The 24,037-nt window shown below is 36.9% G+C and overlaps 1 protein-coding gene and 1 pseudogene across 4 annotated transcripts in view; one reads left to right on the top strand and one right to left on the bottom strand.

The window, feature by feature from the left end:
- Window positions 1–24,037, bottom strand: part of ALG5 (ALG5 dolichyl-phosphate beta-glucosyltransferase) — a 48,812-nt gene that overhangs the window by 11,594 nt on the left and 13,181 nt on the right. For all 4 annotated transcript variants that reach the window (XM_025996810.2, XM_072720074.1, XM_072720075.1 and 1 more), the window contains 2 exons: window positions 8,329–8,388; window positions 132–283 (listed from right to left, as the gene is read on the bottom strand). In XM_025996810.2, coding sequence (XP_025852595.1) covers window positions 132–283; window positions 8,329–8,388 — 212 coding nt within the window. The remainder of the gene's footprint in view (window positions 1–131; window positions 284–8,328; window positions 8,389–24,037) is intronic.
- Window positions 5,609–7,299, top strand: LOC112918684 (stress-induced-phosphoprotein 1 pseudogene; annotated as a pseudogene).

The following is a 24,037-nucleotide window of genomic DNA, read 5'->3' on the forward strand; positions in this document are numbered from 1 at the left end:
ATTAACTTTACATATGTAAGTGTCAATTTTGTTTAAACCTCAATGTTCCTTCTGAGAATGTAGGGCTGCTTCTTATGACCTGGAATAGCTGCTGTGTAAGACATGCCCAATACATCTGGTTAGGAACTTACCATCGTTCAATGTGTAGAGATGAAAACGTCCGTGAAGCTGCTTCTCGAGTAAATAATTTGAACCCACACTGTGTGTCTCTGATTCCTTTGACACAAAGGAACCATACCAGAAAGTGGAACCCATACATGAGCAGAGTACGGAAGTAAGAACGCTGAAACAAAACCAAAATATAAAAGACTTTTCCATTAATCTATAAAGAACAATTGAAAACACCTGGCTGCAGACAACTGCATTTTAATATTTAATTGGCTGTGTAGACCTTACATTTGACACCACTGTTTCATTAGCTTCACTGGCAAAGTATAATGAAGAAACTCTGAGGATGCCTACTCCTTACCACAGGGCAGAGGGACCAGGGAAGTAGCTATTCATTTCGCAAAGATTCAAGAAGAAACAGACAAGAAGAATCACAGTACATGTGAGATGCCAGGGCTTTAATCTACCAGGAGATTATCATAACTCTTTTGGGCTGCTATGAACTAGGAGAGCATCTCATTTGTCTACATATTTTGTGCTTTGGATATATTTCAGTTTCAAAAAAGGTGAGAGTGAGAGTTGGGACACCTGAGTGACTCAATTAAGTGGGTGCCTGAGGCTCAAGTCATGATCTCAGGGTCCTGGGATGGAGAGCCAGGCTGGGCTTCCCATTCAGCAGGGAGCCTGCTTCTCCCTCTCCCTCTGCCCACCCCTGCCCCACCTTACTCATGCTCCAGTACTCGCCTTTTCTCAAATAAATACTTAAAAAAAAAAAAAAAGGTGACACCTACTGGAACATCTTGGAAAAACGAAACACTGTGATTTAAACCTAGAGTTCTATGCCTAGTTAATGAGAATACTGATCAAAGAAGTGCAGCAGAATATCACAAAAGTCAGAGTAAGAAGGAGTCTGAAACAACAGTCTTTCTAACTAGAAATAGATATTGGATATTCAACTTAAGTAGTCTTTAATCCTACCTGAGTGTTCATATTATTAGTAATTAATTTTATTATGAGTAGTAGCATGACTTAATATTCCATTATTTATTAAATATTGCAAACTTTAAAACTAAGAATAATGAATCATTATTATCATTGTATTCAAGACTCTCATAGTTAGGATTAAAAGGATCTCTTAAAATTTTCTATAATGTAATAGATCCATAGAATGATATACTATATATGCACATTGGGAACCTAATAAGAGTCTATGTAGAACATTTACCATTTCATTTTATTATTTCCCTTCCTTCTTTTGGTTCTTGCTTTTTATAACTGTAATCTTTAGTATCATTCTTCATTTATGGCTTTTTCTATTATCAAATGGAACCATGACTAACCAGTGATAACACAACAAAGCAGAGAAAGCCACTGACCTGAGCAGACCTCAGGTCTATATTTGAATCTTGGCTGCAATAATAATTAGCAGGGTGACCTTGAGCAAGTTATTTCAACTCTTTCCAGCCTACTTTCCTCATCTATCAAATGGGAAAGAAAATGCCCACCCCACAATGTTACTGTAAAGATTAAATGAGATAATATTCAAGCCTTTAGCCAACTGTTTGGCACAGACAGTTAACAGGAACTCAATAAATGTTTTTAATAAAGGAAGAAGGCTTGAAAGCTCACTTCAACCTCCTGACCACAATTTCACTTGTGCATTATATAGGGCAGGAAGGGAAGGAAAAATAAAATAATTATCTGTAAGGTATGTGAAGAAACACAGTTTTTAAGCATGTGTGCATTTCTCTATGTTTTTATTATATTTCATATCAAAGAGGAAAAAGTCAAATAACACAGTGAAACAATATATCTGCAGTACATGTAACTGAAAATGAGTAGTATCCATTCTTTCTATGTTAGAAAAATAAAATTTTAGAATTCTCTAGAAATAAAAAATAAAAACGAGTACAATCCTAAAGCAGATTGGACACAACCTAAGAGTAGCTCATAGAAAAGTAGCCTTATAAACATATTAAACAATGGTCATTCTCATTAGTGACCAATAAAACCAAATTTTAACTACAGCATGACACCATATTATACCAATCAAACTGGCCAACTCTATAAAGAATCACAGCATTAAATCTTTTGTTAGGATATGGAGTGTTGGGGATACTCCACTAGTGGGAGTATAAATTGATCATCACTTTGGAGAAGAATTATGCAAAAGGTTTGTAAACTGTAAAATAAACTTTTTGGAAGGATCTAGCACTTCTCATTTATCACCTAGAATTATTAGTTATGTTCTGATATAAATAGGTCTTACCTCTCTAAGCAGATAGGGCAGAAACCTCATCTTAAAATACTTTGGTAATCTCACAACAGCTTGCTCAGTGCCTTCCATATAAAATATTTCCAATAAATGCTGGTTGACTGATTAAACCTCCAAAAGAGCATTTATGCTTAGGAAAGGAAAAATTGAAATCGAAAGATAGAAAAATTAAAATTAAAAGGTAGAAAAAATAATGCCTATAAACTATTCTTGAATGATTTTTAATGCGATTTAGGTGTGCTTACTAGTTACCAGATGAAAATATTCTATGACTACTTTTGCTTGGATCTTAATAGAAGATTTTTATTTGCTTTAAGATAGTGGTTACTTTTTAAAAATCAGAAACACATGGAGATCACATGAGGACCTTATTTGATTTCTAACATATTGAAAGCACAATAAGGTAAACTACAAACAATAAGATCTCCCTTTACTTTTTATAACCTTGCAAAATATCTTAAAATTTACAAGACATCTAAAATATATTATGGAACAGACTTAGTTCAATAAAACTAACAAAGTCATAGAGTAATATTATAAAAACCTCTGAAGTAGACATTTAAAAATATGAAAAAAAATTCACTGCTTTAATATTAATAATAATCTAATGTGGATAACATGTAAACAAGGAATTCAGGTGAAATTTAAAGCTGACTGGTACTTTCATTATCTTAAAATAAATTCAAAGAGGTCCCAAGACTTAAGCTAAGACTTTAAAGAAAATCTGAAGACCTCAAATAAACACTAATGGATTCTATTCTGAATCCTTTAAAAATGATAAGTGCAAGAATACTCAGACAATATAAACATCCCTGGTATAACTGTTATAAAGAACATGTGGCATACAGATTCACTGAAGATGGTAAGGACTCCAGAGAAGCTGTATCATGTTTGTCTTCCAAGGGAGCAGTAGAACAGATGGTAGGATTAACAGAGAATATGTCTAAAAGTATTCAGGATAGAGAGATCTGAAAACTATGCAATTAAGCTATTGAAGTTGCTGTTCACTATCTTCATTAATTAATTCTTTTATAATTTCCTCACTGTCCACAGACTGATCACCATGCAAAAGTTTATACTGTGTATAGCACCTTAAGAGAAACCTGGAATGGTTCAGGAAGAGAACACCATACTGCACTTTCTTCCACATGTGGCAGGTGGAGATGACCTTTTCTAAGGTAGGCAGGGTTCTATGACAGTAAGCAGGACTACTTGAACTACAAACCTACAGAGCAGCAGTCATGTGTAACATCTTCAGTAGACAACTGCTGGTTTCTCACCAGTGGATCAGTTTTCCTTCCTTTCTATAGTATAGCAGCTGATTCTGTGGGCTTCAAGATTTTTTTTTAAAGATTTTATTTATTTATTCATAGAGACAGAGAGAGAGAGAGAGGCAGAGACACAGGCAGAGGGAGAAGCAGGCTCCATGCACCGGGAGCCCGACGTGGGACTCGATCCCGGGTCTCCAGGATCATGCCCTGGGTTGCAGGAGGTGCTAAACCGCTGTGCCACCGGGGCTGCCCTGATTCTGTGGGCTTCAAAGGCTCTAAATCAATCACTAAGTTTTAGAGATGGAAGAACAGATGAACGGATGACAAAATAAATGATAAATACAAAGATCCTGGGATAGATCCCTTGAGGTCTAGCTAAAAGCAGCACTAGATAAAAAGGAAATTTAGACCACAGCACAGCCTTATTTAACTACTATCACTAGGAAAAATTCAGAGTTTTCAACTAATGGAAGTTCTAAGTGAAAAGAATTTACACCATTAAAAACAAAACCAAAAACGTGGTTCCTTTCTACTGCTGCCATATAAATATTTGGAACCTAAATATAGGTCCCAGCTATCTCTTGCCTAGAGATTATTTCATTAACTTTCTAATTACTCTCTTGCTTCCTATTTTGCCATATCTTTTTTTTCCTTCACCAAATAGATTATCTTTTTTCCTATTATGTTTTTTTAAAAGAAAAAAAATTATACATAAAACCATTAAATACCAGCCTAGTCTTAAGTGTTTTTGTTTACAGATATTTTTGCATAAATAATTATGCTGTATTTACAATTCCATACTCTTTTTTTCTCATACAACTTAATATTTTGGGTATCGAATGGATATTGAACGGCAAGTTGAATGGTTCACAAATGCATCATTTGGAAAAGTTTGTCTTATATTAAGAACTGAATGGGGACTCTAGTATCTTAAAAAAAAAATAAATAAGAGCTGTTTGCATCTTAAGTCAAAGTAAAATCTACATACTTTTTGTATACTTATTTAAAAAAACCCAATGTGGGGATCCCTGGGTGGCTCAGCGGTTTAGCGCCTGTCTTTGGTCCAGGGCGCGATCCTGGAGTCCCGGGATCGGGTCCTGCCTCGGGCTCCCTGCATGGAGCCTGCTTCTCCCTCCTCCTGTGTCTCTGCCTCTCTCTCTCTCTATGTCTATCATCAATCAATCAATCAATCAATCTTTAAAAAACAACAACAACAACAAAAAAAACACCAATGTTGTTATATAGTCTCCATGGTCATCTGTTTTATTGGCTGCATGGTATTCCATCCAGGAGAAATATCTATTTATATTTTGTATCTTTAAAATTTAGTATTTTATAGTTTATTATTTTATAATTACAAAATAATGTAAACATCTTGGACATATACTTTTCCTTTCCTTATCCCTTGTTTAAATTTCTAGGAATATGATATTCTCTATGGTTAATAGCTTACCTTTTTCAAATATCACTAAGAGTCCACAGAGGCAGAGAACACTGGATTACATTAGAAGACATTAAAATAACTGATTTTTTAAGAGTCTAGGTTTCCACACTTGAGCATAATCCAGGTTCTATGACCCTGCCATCAGTGTATGTTAAAAAAAATTGTAATTTCTTCGCATCTTATTTCAGAATCATTGAGGGAAAGATTTAGCCTTTTATTCTGTTAGTTTTCAAACTCTGGTATGTGTAAGGTTGGCCTGGGAAATTATTAAAAATATAGATTCCTGGTTCATCCCTATAATCTGATTCAGTGTGTCTAGGACTGGCTAGAAATATGCATGTTAATACTAAACAAAACTCCCCAGGTAATTTTGACCTTGCATTAAAAAATACTGCCTTATTTTTTTTTTATCTATTTGACCACTCTAGTAGATGAACTATTAAGAATATAATGGACAGGTTGGGAAGGTGTAGCAGACGGAGTCGATTCAACGGGGTTCCGGGCTGGGCTATGGAGCAAGTAAATGAGCTGAAAGAGAAGGGCAATAGGCTCTGAGTGTGGGCAACATCAATGACGCACTGCAGTGCTACTCTGAGGCCATTAAGTTAGATCCCCAAAACCATGTGCTCTGTAGCAATCGCTCCGCAGCATATGCCAAGAAAGGGGACTACCAGAAGGCTTATGAGGATGGCTGCAAAACAGTGGACTTAAGGCCCAACTGGGGCAAGGGCTATTTGAGGAAGGCTGCAGCCCATGAGTTCTTAAACCGATTTGAAGAAGCCAAGCAAATCTATGAAGAGGGTTTAAAACAAGAAGCAAATAGTCCTCAGCTCAAAGAGGGCTTATAGAATATGGAGGCTCGGTTGGCAGAATGGAAATTCATGAACCCTTTCAACATGCCCAATCTGTAACAGAAATTGGAGAGTGATCGCAGGACAAGGACACTGCTCACTGATCCTACCTACCGGGAGCTGATAGAGCAACTACGAAACAAGCCATCTGACTTGGGCACGAAACTGCAAGATCCCCGGATTATGACTAGACTACTCTGAGCGTCCTGCTGGGTGTGGATCTGGGCAGTATGGATGAGGAGGAGGAAGTTGGAACACCTCCCCCACCTCCTCCCATGAAGGACACCAAGCCAGAGCCAATGGAAGAAGATCTTCCAGAGAATAAGAAGCAGGCGCTGAAAGAGAAAGAGCTAGGGAATGAAGCCTACAAGAAGACTTTGACACAGCCTTGAAGCACTATGACAGAGCCAAGGACCTGGACCCCACCAAAATGACTTACATGACCAATCAAGTAGCCGTGTACTTCAAGAAGGGCAACTACTGTAAATGCGGGGAGCTTTGTGAGAAGGCCATCGAAGTGGGGTGAGAAAACTGGGACTATCACAGATTGCCAAAGCTTATGCTCGAATTGGCAACTCCTACTTCAAGGAAGAAAAGTACAAGGCTGCCATCCATTTCTATAACAAGTCTTTGGCAGAGCACCAGACCCCAGATGTGCTCAAGAAATGCCAACAGGCAGAGAAAATTCTGAAGGAGCAAGAGCAGCTGGCTTACATAAACCCAGATCTGGCCTTGAAGGAGAAGAACAAAGGCAATGAATGTTTTCAGAAAGGGGACTATCTCCAGGCCATGAAGCATTATACAGAAGCCATCAAACGGAATCCAAAAGATGCCAAATTGTACAGCAATCGAGCTGCCTGCTACACCAAACTCCTGGAGTTTCAGCTGGCGCTCAAGGACTGTGAGGAATGTATCCAGCTAGAGCCGGCCTTCATCAAGGGGTACACTCGGAAAGCAGCTGCCCTGGAGGCAATGAAGGACTACACAAAAGCCATGGATGTCTACCAAAAGGCGTTAGATCTGGACTCCAACTGTAAGGAAGCAGCAGACAGTTACCAGCACTGTATGATGGCCCAGTACAACCGCCACAATAGCCCCGAAGATGTGAAGCACGGGCCATGGCTGACCCTGAGGTGCAGCAGATAATGAGTGACCCGGCCATGTGGCTTATCCTGGAGCAGATGCAGAAGGACCCTCAGGCACTCAGCGAACACTTAAAAAATCCTGTAATAACACAGAAGATCCAGAAGCTGATGGATGTGGGTCTGATTGCAATTCGGTGATGACTTGCTCATCATCCCCTTCTCTTCGCCCTCATGTGGAAAGAGGAGCTGGGACGGCGGCAAGTCCCACGGAACAGAGGGGAGAGCAGGGGAAAGTGAACAACTTCTCTCTATAAATTTATATAGACCTATGTGGAAGACACAGAGACTCGTACTCATGTTACTCGCACCGCTGCTGCCTCTGGGCCCTCCCAGCACACGCATGGACTCTTCCGCTGTCCCCTGGGTTCCCTGTTCCCTTCCCCAACTTCAGTCACTGTCTCAGCTGCTCTCCCATAGTTGGTTATTTTTTATTTGGGGCAGTGGGCATGTATGGGGAGGGGATGCTGTTCTTCCCCGACCTCAGGTCCCAATTGTCCTCATGTTGTTAACTCCACATGCCCTTCTCCAATAAAACAAGCCAGTCAGGCGTGGTTATATATATATATGTAAAAAAAAAAAAGAATATAATGGACAATTACTGGGCTTGACACACTGGACCCAGATATTTAAGTGAAAATATAAATAAAATAATTTTTAAAAAATTACACATAATAATTCCTTAATATATTTTTTCCTCCCAATATACTGCAGCTTTTATAGCCTAATATACAAATAACAAAATGAAGATTTTAAGGTCTATGGTGAAGGTAGTTACAATTTGTTCAGTTTTAAAGTACAGCACTTTTCTAAGAGGAATAAAGTTAAAAAAAATATAACAAAATACTTTAAATGAAACCCAAAATATAGTATTTGAAGTATGCCAATGTCAGAAAAACTAAAGGCAAGTCAAATGGCTCACAAATCCATCATTTAGAAAAGTTTGTTTTATATTAGAACTGAATGGAGGACTCTTGTAGCTTAAAAAATAAATAAATAAAAGAGCTGTTTGCATCTGAAATCAAAGTAAAGTCTACATACTTTTCGTATACTTATTAAAAAAACCCAAAAACTCAATTCCTAAACATGCTAATCTTTCACAAACTTTCCAATAATAAAAAAATTCCTTTGAAAGGAAACTCATTTTTATGAGATTAAATATGAAAGCTTATTTTTTGCTAATAAGTATGAAAAGAAAAATAATCTGCTGATCCATGCCAGTTAGTGAAAGCCTCACCTGAGCAATTGATTCTTTTTCCAAATGAGCTCGAGATCCACATGCAATAGCCATTTGCTCCTGAAGAAAAATAAAATGATTTTTCAGTATTTGAATATTGTATTTGAATATCAGTAATTATATATCATTAATAAAAATATTTTCAATCCAAGTCATCTCATTTTTTAGATACTATTTTTTAAGGTCACATTAAAATCTTTATTTATTTATTTTTAAAAGATTTTTATTAATCTATTCACGAGAGACAGAGAGAGAGAGAGAGAGAGAGAGAGGCAGAGACCCAGGCATAGGGAGAAGCAGGCTCCAAACCATTGAGCCACCCAGGGATCCCACATTAAAATATTTCAAGGTTTACTTAGTTCAGAGTATGTACAGCTTCAAGAAGCCAATTATACTTAATAAGAGGATAATATTCAGGGCTAAATATCAGGGACATGTACTATTTGAAAATTCTATTTTTAAATGATTTTTCTGATTAAAAATATATTAAGGTCTTTAGAAGGAAAAGGTAGTGGTACTAGAAAAATGGTATCTTTCTTGGGTGTTGACTTAATAAGTTCTTTTTTTATTTATTTTTTATTGGTGTTCAATTTGCCAACATATAGAATAACACCCAGTGCTCATCTGATAAAGTGCCCCCATCAGTGCCCAGCACCCAGTCTCCCCCACCCCCCACCCACCTCCCTTTCTACCACCCTTGGTTCATTTCCCAGAGTTGTAGAGAAAGAGGAACCCTCTTGCACTGTTGGTGGGAATGTGAACTGGTGCAGCAACCTGGAAAACTGTGTGGAGGTTCCTGAAAGAGTTAAAAATAGATCTGCCCTATGACCCAGCAATTGCACTGCTGGGGATTTACTCTCCAAAGATACAGATGCAGTGAAATGCCGGGACACCTGTACCCCGATGTTTCTAGCAGCAATGTCCACAATAGACAAACTGTGGAAGGAGCCTCGGTGTCCATCAAAAGATGAATGGATAAAGAAGATGTGGTCTACGTATACAATGGAATATTACTCAGCCATTAGAAATGACAAATACCCACCATTTGCTTCGATGTGGATGGAACTGGAGGATATTATGCTGAGTGAAATAAGTCAATTGGAGAAGGACAAACATTATATAGTCTCATTCATTTGGTGAATATAGAAAATAGTGAAAGGGACTAAAGGGGAAAGGAGAGAAAATGAGTGGGAAATATCAGAGAGGGAGACAGCATGAGAGACTCCTAACTCTGGGAAACGAACAAGGCGTGGTGGAAAGGGAGGAGGGTGGGGGGGTGGGGTGACTGGGTGCCGGGCACTGATGGGGGCACTTTATCGGATGAGCACTGGGTGTTATTCTATATGTTGGCAAATTGAACTCCAATAAAAATAAATTAAAAAAAAAGAAAAAAAAAGAAAAATGGTATCTGTAAATGGTATGATTATACATAACCATTACATTCTGGAAAACCCAAGATTATCAACTGAAAAACTACAAACATTAAAGAAATTTAAGATGATGAGTGGGCATAAAATGAATATATGAATATATATATATACACATATATATAAAATTAGTCTTCATATATACAAACAATAATCAGAAAACATAATGGAGACAGTTATTTGTAACATCCATAAGAAAGAAAAATCTTAGAAATAAACTTTACAAAAATGTGGCAATATCTTAAGTAAAGAAAAATATGTACATGCTACCAAGAGAAACAAAAGAATCCAGCACAAAGAAAGGCATACCATGATCATGAATGAGAAGATGTGATGATGGTATCAAAAATCAATTCTCCTTAAAATTAATATTTAAGTCCATACTAATAGAAATGTCAAAATAATTTTTCACTGAACTAGATAAGCAATTTGTAAGACTTAATATTGAAAAATAAAGAATCAGAAGAGCCAGGAAAAATCTAATAATGAGGAAGGACCAGCCTTAAGGGATTTAATATATAGTATAAGCTATAATAATTAAAACTAAAGTACTAGGATGTTAATAGATAAATTCATGGACCAGAATAGAATGCAAAGACTAGAAACACACACACATACACACACACATACACGGATATCTAGATACAATAAAGATGACATTTTCAATCAGTGGGGAAAAGATGAACTGATAAATGCTGTGGTACATTGGGTAGCTGCTTGGAAACCAAATTAAGTTGAACCTGAGCCTCATACTGAATAGTATTTAAGTGTAAAATATCAGGAATGATTTTTAAAATGATCTCAAGGACAACATAAGTACATGAAATCTATAAGAAAAGTTAAATCAATTTGATAATAAATTTTTTGAAAATTACATGGCAAAACAAAAATCCAAGCACATTCAAAATTAAAAGACATATAAATTGGGGGTAATTCTGGTAATTTATATTACAGACAAGAGGATAATTTCCAAAATGCTAAAGTACCCCTATGAATTATTTAAAAAGTACCCTGAGAACTCAGTTGGAAAAGAGGCAAAGTTTATAAACAGAGTATTCATAAAAGAGGAAGTAAAAATAGCTCATCCTTAATCACATGTATCCCAAAAGCAATGCAAATAAAACCTATCAGTATTTACAATATGGTGCCTATACACTCTGCAGACAGCAATGTGAAAACTATCAAAATTACAAATATACTTATGGTCTGACTCAGCAATTCCACAACTAGGAATTCTTCGGGTAAAAACTTGGAGATGTGTGAAAGGAGTTTCACACAGGGTTAATCATTTCAGTGTTGTCTGAAGTGGGAAACCTGTATGTCTATCCAAAGGCATTAGTTATGACACTGTGAAAGAATGAGGAAGCAGTTTGCTGTATAAATATGGCTCAATCCCCATGTTACATTGTTTTTTTTTTTTTTTAAAGATTTAATTTATTTATTCATGAGAGAGACAGAGAGAGAGAGAGGCAGAGACATAGGCAGAGGGAGAAGCAGACTCCCCACTGAGCATGGAGCCTGATGCAAGCAATGATCCCAGGACCCAGGGATCATGACCCGAGCCAAAGGCAGACACCGAACAAGTGTCCCAAGAGTACATTGTTAAATGGAACAATAGAACAGTAAATAGTGTTACAATTTGCATTTTAAAAAAAGATTTTATTTATTTATTCATGAGAGACAGAGAGAGAGAGAGGCAGAGACATAGGAAGAGGGAGAAGCAGGCTCCATGCAGGGAGCCCGATGTGGAACTTGATCACAGGACTCCAGGATCACACCCTGAGCCAAAGGCAGACACTCAACTGCTGAGCCACCCACGGTTAGAGTCAGGTGTCCCTCAATTTGCATTTTTAAATAAAGAATACAAATACATATCTTCTGGAAGGATACACAAGAAATAAATACACTGGTTACTTCTGAGAGTAATTGGGTGATTCAGAAATGAAGGGCTTGCCTCCTTTCACTGTTTATCTTCTTGTACCATTTGACTTTTGAACTATTCAACAAAATGAACAAAATTAAAAAGTGCATACTGTAAAAAAAAAAAAAGGCAAGCATCTAAATTTACATATAACTTTACTATAAAAACTCACGTATAATCTCCCTACCTAAAAGAAGGCACTGATAGTATTTTATTTTTTCCTTGAGTTCTTTTTTCCCCTCTGCATTTAAAACTGTAGCTGAAATTCACTTACATATCAGCTCTTTTTCACTTAAAATAATCTAAAAATTTCTTTATTCAAGTTCATTGTTTTTCAACTTTTTATTATGGGTATTTTCAAACAATACATAAAAGCAGAGAAAGGGCAGCCCAGGTAGCACAGCGGTTTAGCGCCACCTTCAGCCCAGGGCGTGATTCTGGAGACCAGGGATCTAGTCCCACATCAGCCTCCCTGCATGGAGCCTGCTTCTCCATCTGCCTGTGTCTCTGCCTCTCTCTCTGTCTCTGATGAATAAATAAATAAAATCTTAAAAAAAAAAAAAGCAGAGAGAATATGAAAATGAAGCCCCCATGTATCCATAGTCTGGCTCAATAATTATCAATAGATTAAAAAAAAGATAAAATGAAAAATAAAAACAATACATGGCCAATCTTGCTTCCTTTTAAAGCCCCTCATCACTATCCCACCTAACAAATTCTGGGCATCACATACTATAAATTGCTGTATATGTCAGTCACAAAAGCACCATCAAAACTAAAACATTAATAATTCTTTAATATCATCAGATCCAGTTTTCAAATTTGTCCAATTATCTCTTAAATGCATTCAGTTTATTTGAATCAAACCGAGTAAAATTCTTACAAGTTGGCTGATGTTTCTTTTACCTGTGGATTCCCCTACTTCTGTTTATTTTTTTTTCTTATAAACTATTTGTTGAATAAACTATGTAACTTGTTTTGTAAACCTTCCTAGACTTTGGATTTTGCTGACTGTACCCACCCTGGTGACATTTACCATGCTTCTCTGTCCCCTGTATTTCCTGTAAACTGGTTGTTAGAAGCTTGATAAAATTCAGGTTTACTTTTCAAGAACTTATCATAGCAGTGTTGCATGTCTATCTTTCTTTTTTGTGTCAATGGTCAGGGCAATATTATATTTCATCATAAAGATGTACCATATTTTCACTTGTTTGTCTGCGTTTACTATTTCTAATTTCATGATTTTAGAAAGGTACCCAAAAGAATATCTTTGAATATAATAAAACTCTATTTGGATTTGGATTTCCTTCTTTGGAAAAAGTCATAGAAGTAGAATACTAAATTGAAAGCATGAATGTTTTAAATGTATATGGCCAAATTATTCTTTAAAAGGCTCTTTATATTCCCATTAAATGGGCATAATATTGACTACTTCATCAAATCTTTGCCAGTTCTAATTATTCTCATTTTCAATTTCCTAATTTTATAAGGGGAAAATATAACCATATGTGATCTCATTTCCTTTTCTTTTTAATAAAAAGAAACTCTGGGGAAATTTTAGTGTCTATTATATTTTCTTTTGGAAATTATGTGTTACCTACTTTCCCTACTATTTAGTAGTAGAATAATTTCTTCCCTTTTTCTGGCAGAGGTACTTTGCTCAGGAAGAGAGAGAATACTTTTCTTAAGAACCATGTAAAAAGTTCAGACAGTGTATGGCAAGTAAGATTCAACTTTAAATCCAAAAAGAGCAGTAATGTTACTATTAAAAAAAAAAAAAAGGACCTCCTCCCACCTTTCAGACACTGAGAATTAAAATGTCATTTAATTAAAATATAAAAATAAAGTGTCATTTCATTAAACTAAAAACAAACAAATGAAAGCTTTCATTTAAAATCTTTTTCTCTCAGTCTAAGTCCCTAAAAGCTTTTAGAAGAAGTTTGTATTTCTGCAGTTCGTATATAAGAACTGAATCCCTGGTACTGTCCTCAATATTGCAAGGAATACATCTAAATAGCTTTTAGAACAGTTAGCTGTTCTTTAAGAAAAGATATTCTTGTTTTTAAAATTGCTCATATTAGAAAATGTTTGTAAACATGGAGTCTCTTTTAAGCTGCTTTTAGAGTATTGCTAATTTTTTGTGGGTATTGAAAAATGAATACTTAATTTACTGTGACAGCTAGCTTTTATTTTTTTTTTTAAGATTTTATTTATTTATTCGAGAGAGAGAGAGATGGGACACCTGGGTGGCTCAGCGGTTGAGCATCTGCCTTCGGCTCAGGGCGTGATCCTGGAGACCTGGGATCGAGTCCCATGTCGGGCTCCCTACATGGAGCCTGCTTCTCCCTCTGTCTGTGTCTCTGCTTCTCTCTCTGTGTCTCTCATGAATAAACAAATAAAATCCTTAAAAAAAAAATTAAAAGAGAGAGAGAGAATTTGACAGGCGCTAAACTGCTGAGCCACCCAGGGATCCCCAACAGCTAGCTTTTAAAAGTGGCAAAAAGTGGTACTGTATTGTCTTCTAGAAAGAAATGCTCAATCAGAATTTCTCTCACCTAGTACCTCCATTTAAGTATTTCCACACAATTCACGGGAGAGAAGGAACGGACTAGAAGAACTAGGTAGATCTAATTTATATGAACAATTACAAACAGTGACATAAGAATCCTCTCTGAAAATCAAGCACAAAGACTAATGTTAATAATTAGAGATCATGGTTATTGAGTGCTGAACACATGCTAAACACCTGACCACATATCTTAAAACATTTTAATAATTCCCTCAGCAAAGACTAATGTTAATAATTAGAGATAACGGTTATTGAGTGCTGTACACATGCTAAACACCTGACCACATATCTTAAAACATTTTAATAATTCTCTCAGGATTATGAACTTAGGCTCATTGTCCCTATGTCAGTGATGACGAAAATGAGGTGGATGGATTAACTTGCCCAAGGTCACATGCAATTTGAACCTAGATGCATTTGAATCCCACACCCAAAGTTAAGAAACATAAATGAAGTGGAAATGGAAATTGACACAGGTACTCCATAAGGCAAACCTGACTCCAAATGAGGTAGATATATAGAAATAAAGTTGCAACAATTTAGAAATTGGTAAAAGAATACTCAGATAGTGGAATTAGTCCTATTTAGTCAATGTGGGCAGAAATGGAAAACTTTGAATATAAAGTGAAGTAGTGAATTTTTTTTTTAAAGATTTTATTCATTTGTTCATGAGAGAGAGAGAGAGAGAGAGAGAGAGAGAGGGGCAAAGACACAGGCAGAGGGAAAAGCAGGCTCTAGGCAGGGAGCCTGATGTGGGACTCCATCCTGGGACTCCAGGATCATGCCCTGGGCCAAAAGCAGGCGCTAAACCACTGAGCCACCTAGGGACCCCCTGAAGTAGTGAATTAAGAAAAAGTTTTATTAAAATATTGTTTTGACTTAAAAAAAATCTTATCCCCATTTTTTCCTCAAAAGCAATAAATATTCATAGTTAAAAACAAACAAGGCATGCCTGGCTGGCTCAGTTGGAAGAGCATGCAATTCCTGATCTTAGTCTCATGAGTTTGAGCCCCATGCTGGGTACAGAGATAACTTTTTTTAAAAAAAGATTTATTTATTCATGAGAGACAGAGAGAGAGCGAGAGAGACAGAAACAAAGGCAGAGGGAGAAGCAGACTCCTCACAGGGAGCCTGATGTGGTACTTGATCCTGAATCCCGGAAATCACAACCTGAGCCCAAGGCAGGTGCCCAACTGCTGAGCCACTCAGGCGTCCCAGATGCAGAGATAACTTAAGAAACAATTAAAGAAAAACAAAAATTTGAAAAGATATTCACAGTCCCACAATCCAGAGACAACTGATGTTATTATTTCATACACAGATAACTAGATACAGCTCTAGCTACCTATCTGTATATATCCAGATGTTTAATTTTATTTATTTATTTATTTATGATAGTCATACAGAGAGAAAGAGAGAGAGGCAGAGACACAGGCAGAGGGAGAAGCAGGCTCCATGCACCGGGAGCCTGATGTGGGATTCGATCCCGGGTCTCCAGGATCGCGCCCTGGGCCAAAGGCAGGCGCCAAACCGCTGCGCCACCCAGGGATCCCTATCCAGATGTTTAAAATTTATTTTTTCTTGCAAGAAGTTACTGTGGCCAAGTTCAAAAAGGGTGTTGACTGTGTTCTCCTCTAGGATTTTAATGGAATCTTGTCTCACATTTAGATCTTTCATCCATTTCCATTTTGAGTTTATCTTTGTGTCTGGTGCAAGAGAGTGGTCTAATTTCATTCTTCTGCATGTGGATGTCCAATTTTCCCAGCACCATTTATTGAAGAGACTGTCTTTTTTCCAGTGGATAGTCTTTCCTCCTTTGTCAAATATTAGTTGACCATAAAGTTGAGGGTCCACTTCTGGATTCTTTATTCTGTTCCACTGATCTATGTGTCTGTTTTTGTGCCAGTACTACATTGTCTTGATGATCAACAGCTTTGTAGTACAATCTGAAATCTGGCATTGTGAGGCCCCCAGCTATGGTTTTCTTTTTTAAAATTCCCCTGGCTATTTGGGGTCTTTTATGATTCCACACAAATCTTAAAATAATTTGTTCCAACTCTCTGAGGAAAGTCCATGGTATTTTGATAGGGATTGCATTAAACGTGTAAATTGCCCTGGGTAACATTGACATTTTTACAATATTAATTCTTCCAATCCATGAGCATGGAATAGTTTTCCATCTCTTTGTGTCTTCCTCAATTTCTTTCAGAAGTGTTCTATAGGTTTTAGGGTATAGATCTTTTACCTCTTTGGTTAGGTTTTTCCTAGGTATCTTATGCTTTTGGGTGCAATTGTAAATGGAATTGACTCCTTAATTTCTCTTTCTTCGGTCTCATTGTTAGTGTATAGAAATGCCACTGACTTCTGGGCCTTGATTTTGTATCCTGCCACACTGCCGAATTGCTGTAGGAGTTCTAGCAATCTTGGGGTGGAGTCTTTTGGGTTTTCTATATAGAGTATCATGTCATCGGCAAAGAGGGAGAGTTTGACTTCTTTGCCAATTTGAATGCCTTTTATTTCTTTTTGTTGCCTGATTGCTGAGGCTAGGACTTCTAGTACTATGTTGAATCGCAGTGGTGAGAGTGGACATCCCTGTCTTGTTCCTGATCTTAGGGGAAAGGCTCCCAGTGCTTCCCCATTGAGAATGATATTTGCTGTGGGCTTTTCGTAGATGGCTTTTAAGATGGTGAGGAATGTTCCCTCTATCCTACACTCTGAAGACTTTTGATCAGGAATGGATGCTGTATTTTGTCAAATGCTTTCTCTGCATCTATTGAGAGGATCATATGGTTCTTGTTTTTTCTCTTGCTGATGTGATGAATCACACTGATTGCTTTATGAGTGTTGAGCCAGCCTTGCATCCAGGGGATAAATCCTACTTGGTCATGTGAATAATCTTCTTAATGTGTTGTTGGATCCTATCGGCTAGTATCTTGTTGAGAATTTTTCATCCATGTTCATCAGGGATATTGGTCTATAATTCTCCTTTTTGGTGGGGTTTTTGTCTGGTTTTGTAATTAAGGTGATGCTGGCCTCATAGAATGAGTTTGGAAGTATTCCCTCTCTTTCTATCTTTCCGAACAGCTTTAGTAGAATACGTATGGTTCTTCTTTAAACGTTTGATGGAATTCCCCAGGGAAGCCATCTGATGGCTTTGGTTAGGACTTTTGTGTCTTGGGAGGTTTTTAATGACTGCTTCAATTTCCTCCCTGGACTTTTGTGTCTTGGGAGGTTTTTAATGACTGCTTCAATTTCCTCCCTGGTTATTGGCCTGTTCAGGTTTTCTATTTCTTCCAGTTCCAGTTTTGGTAGTTTGTGGTTTTCCAGAAATGCATCCATTTCTTCTAGATTGCCTAATTTATTGGCATATAGCTGCTCATAATATGTTTTTAAAATCGTTTGTATTTCCTTGGTGTTGGTAGTGATCTCTCCTTTCTCATTCATGATATTTGCAAATGATGTATCAGATAAAGGGCTAGTTTCCAAGATCTATAAAGAACTTATTAAACTCAACACCAAAGAAACAAAGAATCCAATCATGAAATGGGCAAAAGACATGAACAGAAATCTCACAGAGGAAGACATAGACATGAGAAAATGCTCCGCATCACTTGCCATCAGGGAAATACAAATCAAAACCACCATGACATCCCACCTAACACCAGTGAGAATGGGGAAAATTAACAAGGCAGGAAACCACAAATGTTGGAGAGGATGCGGAGAAAAGGGAACCCTCTTACACTGTTGGTGGGAATGTGAACTGGTGCAGCCACTCTGGAAAACTGTGTGGAGGTTCCTCAAAGAGTTAAAAATAGACCTGCCCTAAGACCTAGCAATTGCACTGCTGGGGATTTACCCCAAAGATACAGATGCAATGAAACGCCGGGACACCTGCACCCCAATGTTTCTAGCAGCAATGTCCACAATACCGAAACTGTGGAAAGAGCCTCGGTGTCCATCGAAAGATGAATGGATAAAGAAGATGTGGTTTATGTATACAATGGAATATTACTCAGCCATTAGAAACGACAAATACCCACCATTTGCTTCAACGTGGATGGAACTGGAGGGTATTATGCTGAGTGAAGTAAGTCAATCGGAGAAGGACAAACATTATATGGTCTCATTCATTTGGTGAATATAAAAAATAGTGAAAGGGACTAAAGGGGAAAGGAGAAAAAATGAGTGGGAAATATCAGAAAGGGAGACAGAACATAAGAGACTCCTAACTCTGGGAAACGAACTAGGGGTAGTGGAAGGGGAGGTGGGCGGGGCTGGGGGTGACTGGGTGATGGGCACTGAGGGGGGCACTTGATGGGATGAGCACCGGATGTTATTCTATATGTTGGCAAATTGAACAACAATAAAAAATAAATTTATAAAAAAAAATAAAACGCAGCACCAAAAAATTGTTTTCACTTAATTATATTTAACGAATAGCATTTTATATAATAATGAATTTTAACCTTTGTAAATGAGTATTTAAAATTTCAAATGATTTCTAATTTTTTCCTTTTACTAAAAGACATTGCTATTAAAAAAAAGAAAGAAGCAAAAAATCCTTGAAAATGGACACGCCTGGGTGGTTCAGTGATTGAGCATCTGCCTTGGATGCATGGTGTAGTCCTGGAGTCCCAGAATGGAGTCCTGCATCAGGCTCCCCATAGGGAGCCTGCTTTTTCCTCTACCTGTGTCTCTGCCCCTCTCTCTGTCTCATGAATAAATAAAATCTTTAAAAAAAAATTAAAAGAAAATTTATTTTTATACACATTCTTAATTATTTCCTTAAGAAAAATTTCTCAAAGCCGGGTTAAGGGATATGTATTATTAGATCAATGGATGTGAATTAAACCTTTTCTTATTTTCAACTTGTTCTATAAAAATATTGTATGAATCTACCCAGACTCAACAGATAAATTTGGCAACATTTACTTTTTCTTCCTTTTATTTGATGAAAGATGCCTTATTATTTCCCTGCCTTTTATTTATTTTTATGTTTTAATGATTTATTTAAGAGAGAGAGCACACGTGAGAGAGAGAGCCTGCATGCATGTACGTACATGGGCAGGAGGGAGGGGCAAAGGGAGAAGGAAAAAATCCTCAAGTGGACCTCCCCACCTGAGTAGGGAGACTGATGAGAGGCTGGATCTCATGACCCTGAGATCACAACTAGAGACAAAATCAAGTCTGACAGTCAAATGACTGAGCCACCCAGATGTTGATCCCTGCCTTTTAAAATTAAGAGTTTTCTCTTCACAATTATGAGGACATTAAATTTATGAACATTTTCATGGTCATATCAAGGTTTCAATCTTCTATAACAAGGTTGTAAATGATGGCCTGTGGGCCAAAGCCTGCCTGCTGCCTTTTTTTTTTTTTAATGACCTATGAGCAAGAATGGTTTTTCAAGTGTTGTTAAAAAAAAAAGAAAAAGAAAAAAAATAAAAAGGGAGAGACCATATGTGGTCCACAGAGCCTAAAATATTTACTCTCTGGCCCTTCAGACAAGTTTGCTTTCCCTGTTCTTAAGAAATATCCACTTTCAAACCAAGTTTGTTGGCTTTATACAATGCTTGGTAGGCAGCTCGTGTCGTTCAAAGATCTGGGAAACACACTTCATGATCTGCTGAGACAGACTGTTCTGAAAGTTTCATTGAGTATCATCTACCTCTTTTTACATTTTCAAGACTATCTTCTTAATTTGTGTATTCTGCCTTGATTTTCATAGAGATCTCAGCAAAATGCTTGTGTAACTGCCAGGTCTATAAAACAAATGATTTGGAAAGTCAAGGGATCTTTTTTTGGATGCTTGGCCATCTGAGAAGGTGACACAAATATACCTGGCTATTAGACCTGCCCATGATCCACAAGAAATGGAGAAACAGCAATTGTCACATTCTCATTTATGGAAAAAATAAACCACTCCTACGTGTATGAAGTATTGGTATACCAAAACCACACTTGGCCCAAGGTTACTATACTGAAGACAAAGGAACATTCAGGGATGTCAGCTAGCAATCACTGTAGACTCAGGGGTATGTGTGTTGAAGGTGGAGTGGCTAATATTTATTTCCTATAGTTTTTCTCAATGCAATTTTGCTCCATATATGTTACTTTTCATCATGTGTGGCCTTCAAAAGCTAAAAACTAAGTTTACTGAACTATGTCTAAGTGAGAATTCAAGATCCCAGTCACAGCCAGAGGAATTACTCTACGGTTATGGAGTGAAGACTTCTTGCCAGCTATTTTGCTGTTTAGGGAATTTTAATTCTATTTGAATAGTTAAGCCACTAAACAAGTGATCATCATATATTTTGCTTAGAAAAATTACTGTAAAACTAAGCATATTTTATTAAAAGAGGTAGCATAAGTATTGGTTAAGAAATTGGGAAGCTGGGAGAAAAGTTTTCCACTTAAAGAAAAAGGATGACACAGATAACAATATTCAGAACTAAACACAAATCCCTATTTTATTTGTGTCATAAAATCTCTACTTAAATTACATATGTTTAGTTTAAAACCTTAAAAGGTCTTCAGAGAAGAAATTGCAAACAACTTTTCTAAATCCGATAAGAATAATCTGACCAGAACTCTAAGTGAAAATACAAGCACAAAGTAGGAGTAAATTTCTTTTTGCTGCATTTAAAAATAAAGTCAGCTGAGAAAACATTAGAAACCATTACAAACTTTCTGGAGAGTCAACACACTACTGTAAAAGATATTTAAGTTAAAGTTAACTACTGCCATCTAGTGAGTTAGTCATGTAGTCATTACAGAACTTGACTACTAGAAACCCACGTTCTTGTTTCACTATTTTCAGAATGGTTCTAGTCAACTTTTATTAGGTCTTAAGGGAATAAATATAAGCCATGCTTATCAAATTTGTGACTTAAATGAATTGAGAATGGAATGGCAATTGCATAAAAGATAGAAAAAGAGTCCTACACCTTGAGAAATGGAAATCGACCATGGTAACGTTTAATACAGTCACACTTCCATTCCTAAATAAACCAAGGCAAAAGATACATAGTTTGAGGATGTGTTTGTGCCAGCTGGAGGATTGGGGAGACAGGGTGCAATGGCAATGCATCCAAAAGAGTTGGTCATATGTGGTAGCTATGTAAATGTGCTAACCAGATCCACACTAACTGAAGCATCTTTAGGGAAAAATGATCAGGATAAGAAAAAGAAATACACTGCTTTATAAGCTGAAAGAACTATTGACAGCCTAAAATAAAGACACATGGAAAGCAGCTTTAACTGCCTAAAGGGCCATTACAAAAAAAGTACAAGACCATTTTGTATAGCTCTAAAAAACAGAACCAACCAAAGGGGTTCTGGAGTGATTAAAAGGGAGTGGTTAAAAGGAGGCATTTTTGCATTTACTGTAAAGAGGAACTTTGTTACTGAGATGGATGGGCTGTTTGGGTTCCACTACAGCTATGCAAGCAGAGACTGAAAGATCACTGGGTAGTTATAAAAAGTTTCCAATACTGGATAAATGATTGAATTAGACCAAGGGTCTGTAATCTATAGCCCATGGCCCAAAACTGGCCTGCTGCTTGGTTTTGTGAATAAATTTTTATTGGAACATAGGCATGGTCATTCATTTATGTATAATCTATGTCTGCTTTTGTGCTACAACCGGTTTGAGTAGTTGCAACAGAGACTATATGGCTTTAAAGGTGAAAATCTTTACTCTGTGGCCCTTTACAGAAAAAGTTTGCCACTATCTGAATTAGATAATTAAGAAGATTTCTTCTATTTCCTCTGTGAATGTTAGCTTCGTAGTGCAAGTCTTCTGAGAGCAATAACTGGCTATTTTGTCAGGATGATGAGTAGACAGTGGTCCCAATTCAAAAATAATTATTACTGAGTTGATCCACAACGGATTTTGTAACTTTAACTATCACTTATGTGCATCCTTCCCACCTCCTTCAAAGAGGTGGGATGCATATAAAAAGAGTCATGATACTCTTAAATAATTAGGCATACCTTGAGGTGCTATAGACCAAGGCTGTAAATTAGATGTTTAATCATAATCAAATGCTTTAGTTCTTTATAACTCAACATTTACAGTATAAGGCAGTAAATTAGATTATGATAAGGAAAAAAGATGGCATCAGAACTTCTCTCCCTTACAGAGTTGTATAAAGGAAATTAGATTCACAAGAAAGTTCAGATTTTTCTCCTGTTTATTGTTTGGTTTACCCTATAACTTTGGCTACATCATTTAATTTTTCTTTGCTCTTGACGTAAAGTCAGCTGCAAACAATCTGACACCTTCCACCCTCCTCCTACTCATGGCTCCCCTAAGCCAGAGGCATAATGCAGAAGAAATATTGATAATCTTTGTGGGTTCTCTGGGAAGAACTAGGATATCAAGCCCAACAATTGTACTAGTTAGATTTTCTTTTAGCATATCATGATTCACTAAGAGGTGGAAGAAGAAATATTTTTTTATTAAGAGTGAATATGTAACATATCCAATAATAACTTCATATTATATAATATAAAGTAGTAATGTCCAACATACCTTTGTGGTGATGCAAATGCTTTATATCTGTGTTAGCCAATAAGACAGCTACTAGCCACAGGCATTTGAAATGTGGCCAGTGAGAATATTTAAAATTTAGTAAGGAACTAAAATTTTATTTAATTTTGATTAATTTAAATTTAAATAGCCCTATGTGGCAGGTAGCTACTTTTTTTTTTTTTTTTTTAAAGATTATTTATTTGAGAGAGAGTGAGAGCAAGAGCGAGAAGGAGAAGTAGACTCCCCGATGAGCAGGGAGCCTGACACAGAGCTCGATCCCATGACCCTGGGATCATGACCTGAGCTGAAGGTAGACGCTTAACCCACTAAACCACCAAAGTGCCCTGGTAGTCGCTGCTTTGAAGAGCACGGGTAAAAGGGATATTTTCAGAGAGAATTCTTTTAAGAATTATATTAGTTAATTCATTTAGTGTCTTTTTTTTTTTTTAAAGATTTTATTTATTTGAGAGGGAATGAAGAGGGAGAGTGCGTGCATGCGCGCAAGGGTGTGGGGCCGAGGGAGGAGAAGCAGGCTCTCCATTGAGCAGGGAGCCAGATGTGGGGCTTAATCCCAAGACCCTGGGATCATAACCTGAGCCAAAGGCAGATGCTGAACTGAATGAGCCACCCAGGTGCCCCATTTAGTGTCTTTGAAGAAAAACTGCTAGACAGAAAAGAGAGGTGGGTGGTGGTACAAAGAGAAAGGGAACACTTGTAAAAAGCCATGAAATTAAATAAATATATGATTATTTCTAGGAAGGAGATGAGGTTTTTTTAATTATTAAATTTTCTGCTTTTGGGTGTTTTGCTTTTTTTATTGCTCAGTTTTTGCTATAATAAACAGGTATTATTTTAACAAATCTAACAATAATTAGTTCTAAATTATTCATGAATAACTATTTCATTCATGGATAGTCCTATTCATTGACCTTATGTTGGCCTTCAATTTGTTTCTTGGCTTCTGTAATTTCTCCTTTAATACCATTCTATTGTTCTGTCATCCCTCCTTCAAATGCCTGTGTTGAATTATCTTCATTATTTCTTCAGCAAAAATACTTTCACACAATTTTATACTGTTTCTTGGATTATATTGGGTTTCATTTGGAGTCTTTCTTTTGTATGAAACTTCAGTTCTTTTTCTACGGTAACATGTCAGTGTTTTGTTGTGACTAACACAGGTGGCTCTTGTACAGTAGAAGGAATTCTCCTTGATATACAGGTATCCCCTAGTCTTCAAAAATTCACGTTAGGCCACA

Source organism: Vulpes vulpes, chromosome 9 (assembly GCF_048418805.1).
Source record: "Vulpes vulpes isolate BD-2025 chromosome 9, VulVul3, whole genome shotgun sequence".
Lineage (NCBI taxonomy): Eukaryota > Metazoa > Chordata > Mammalia > Carnivora > Canidae > Vulpes > Vulpes vulpes.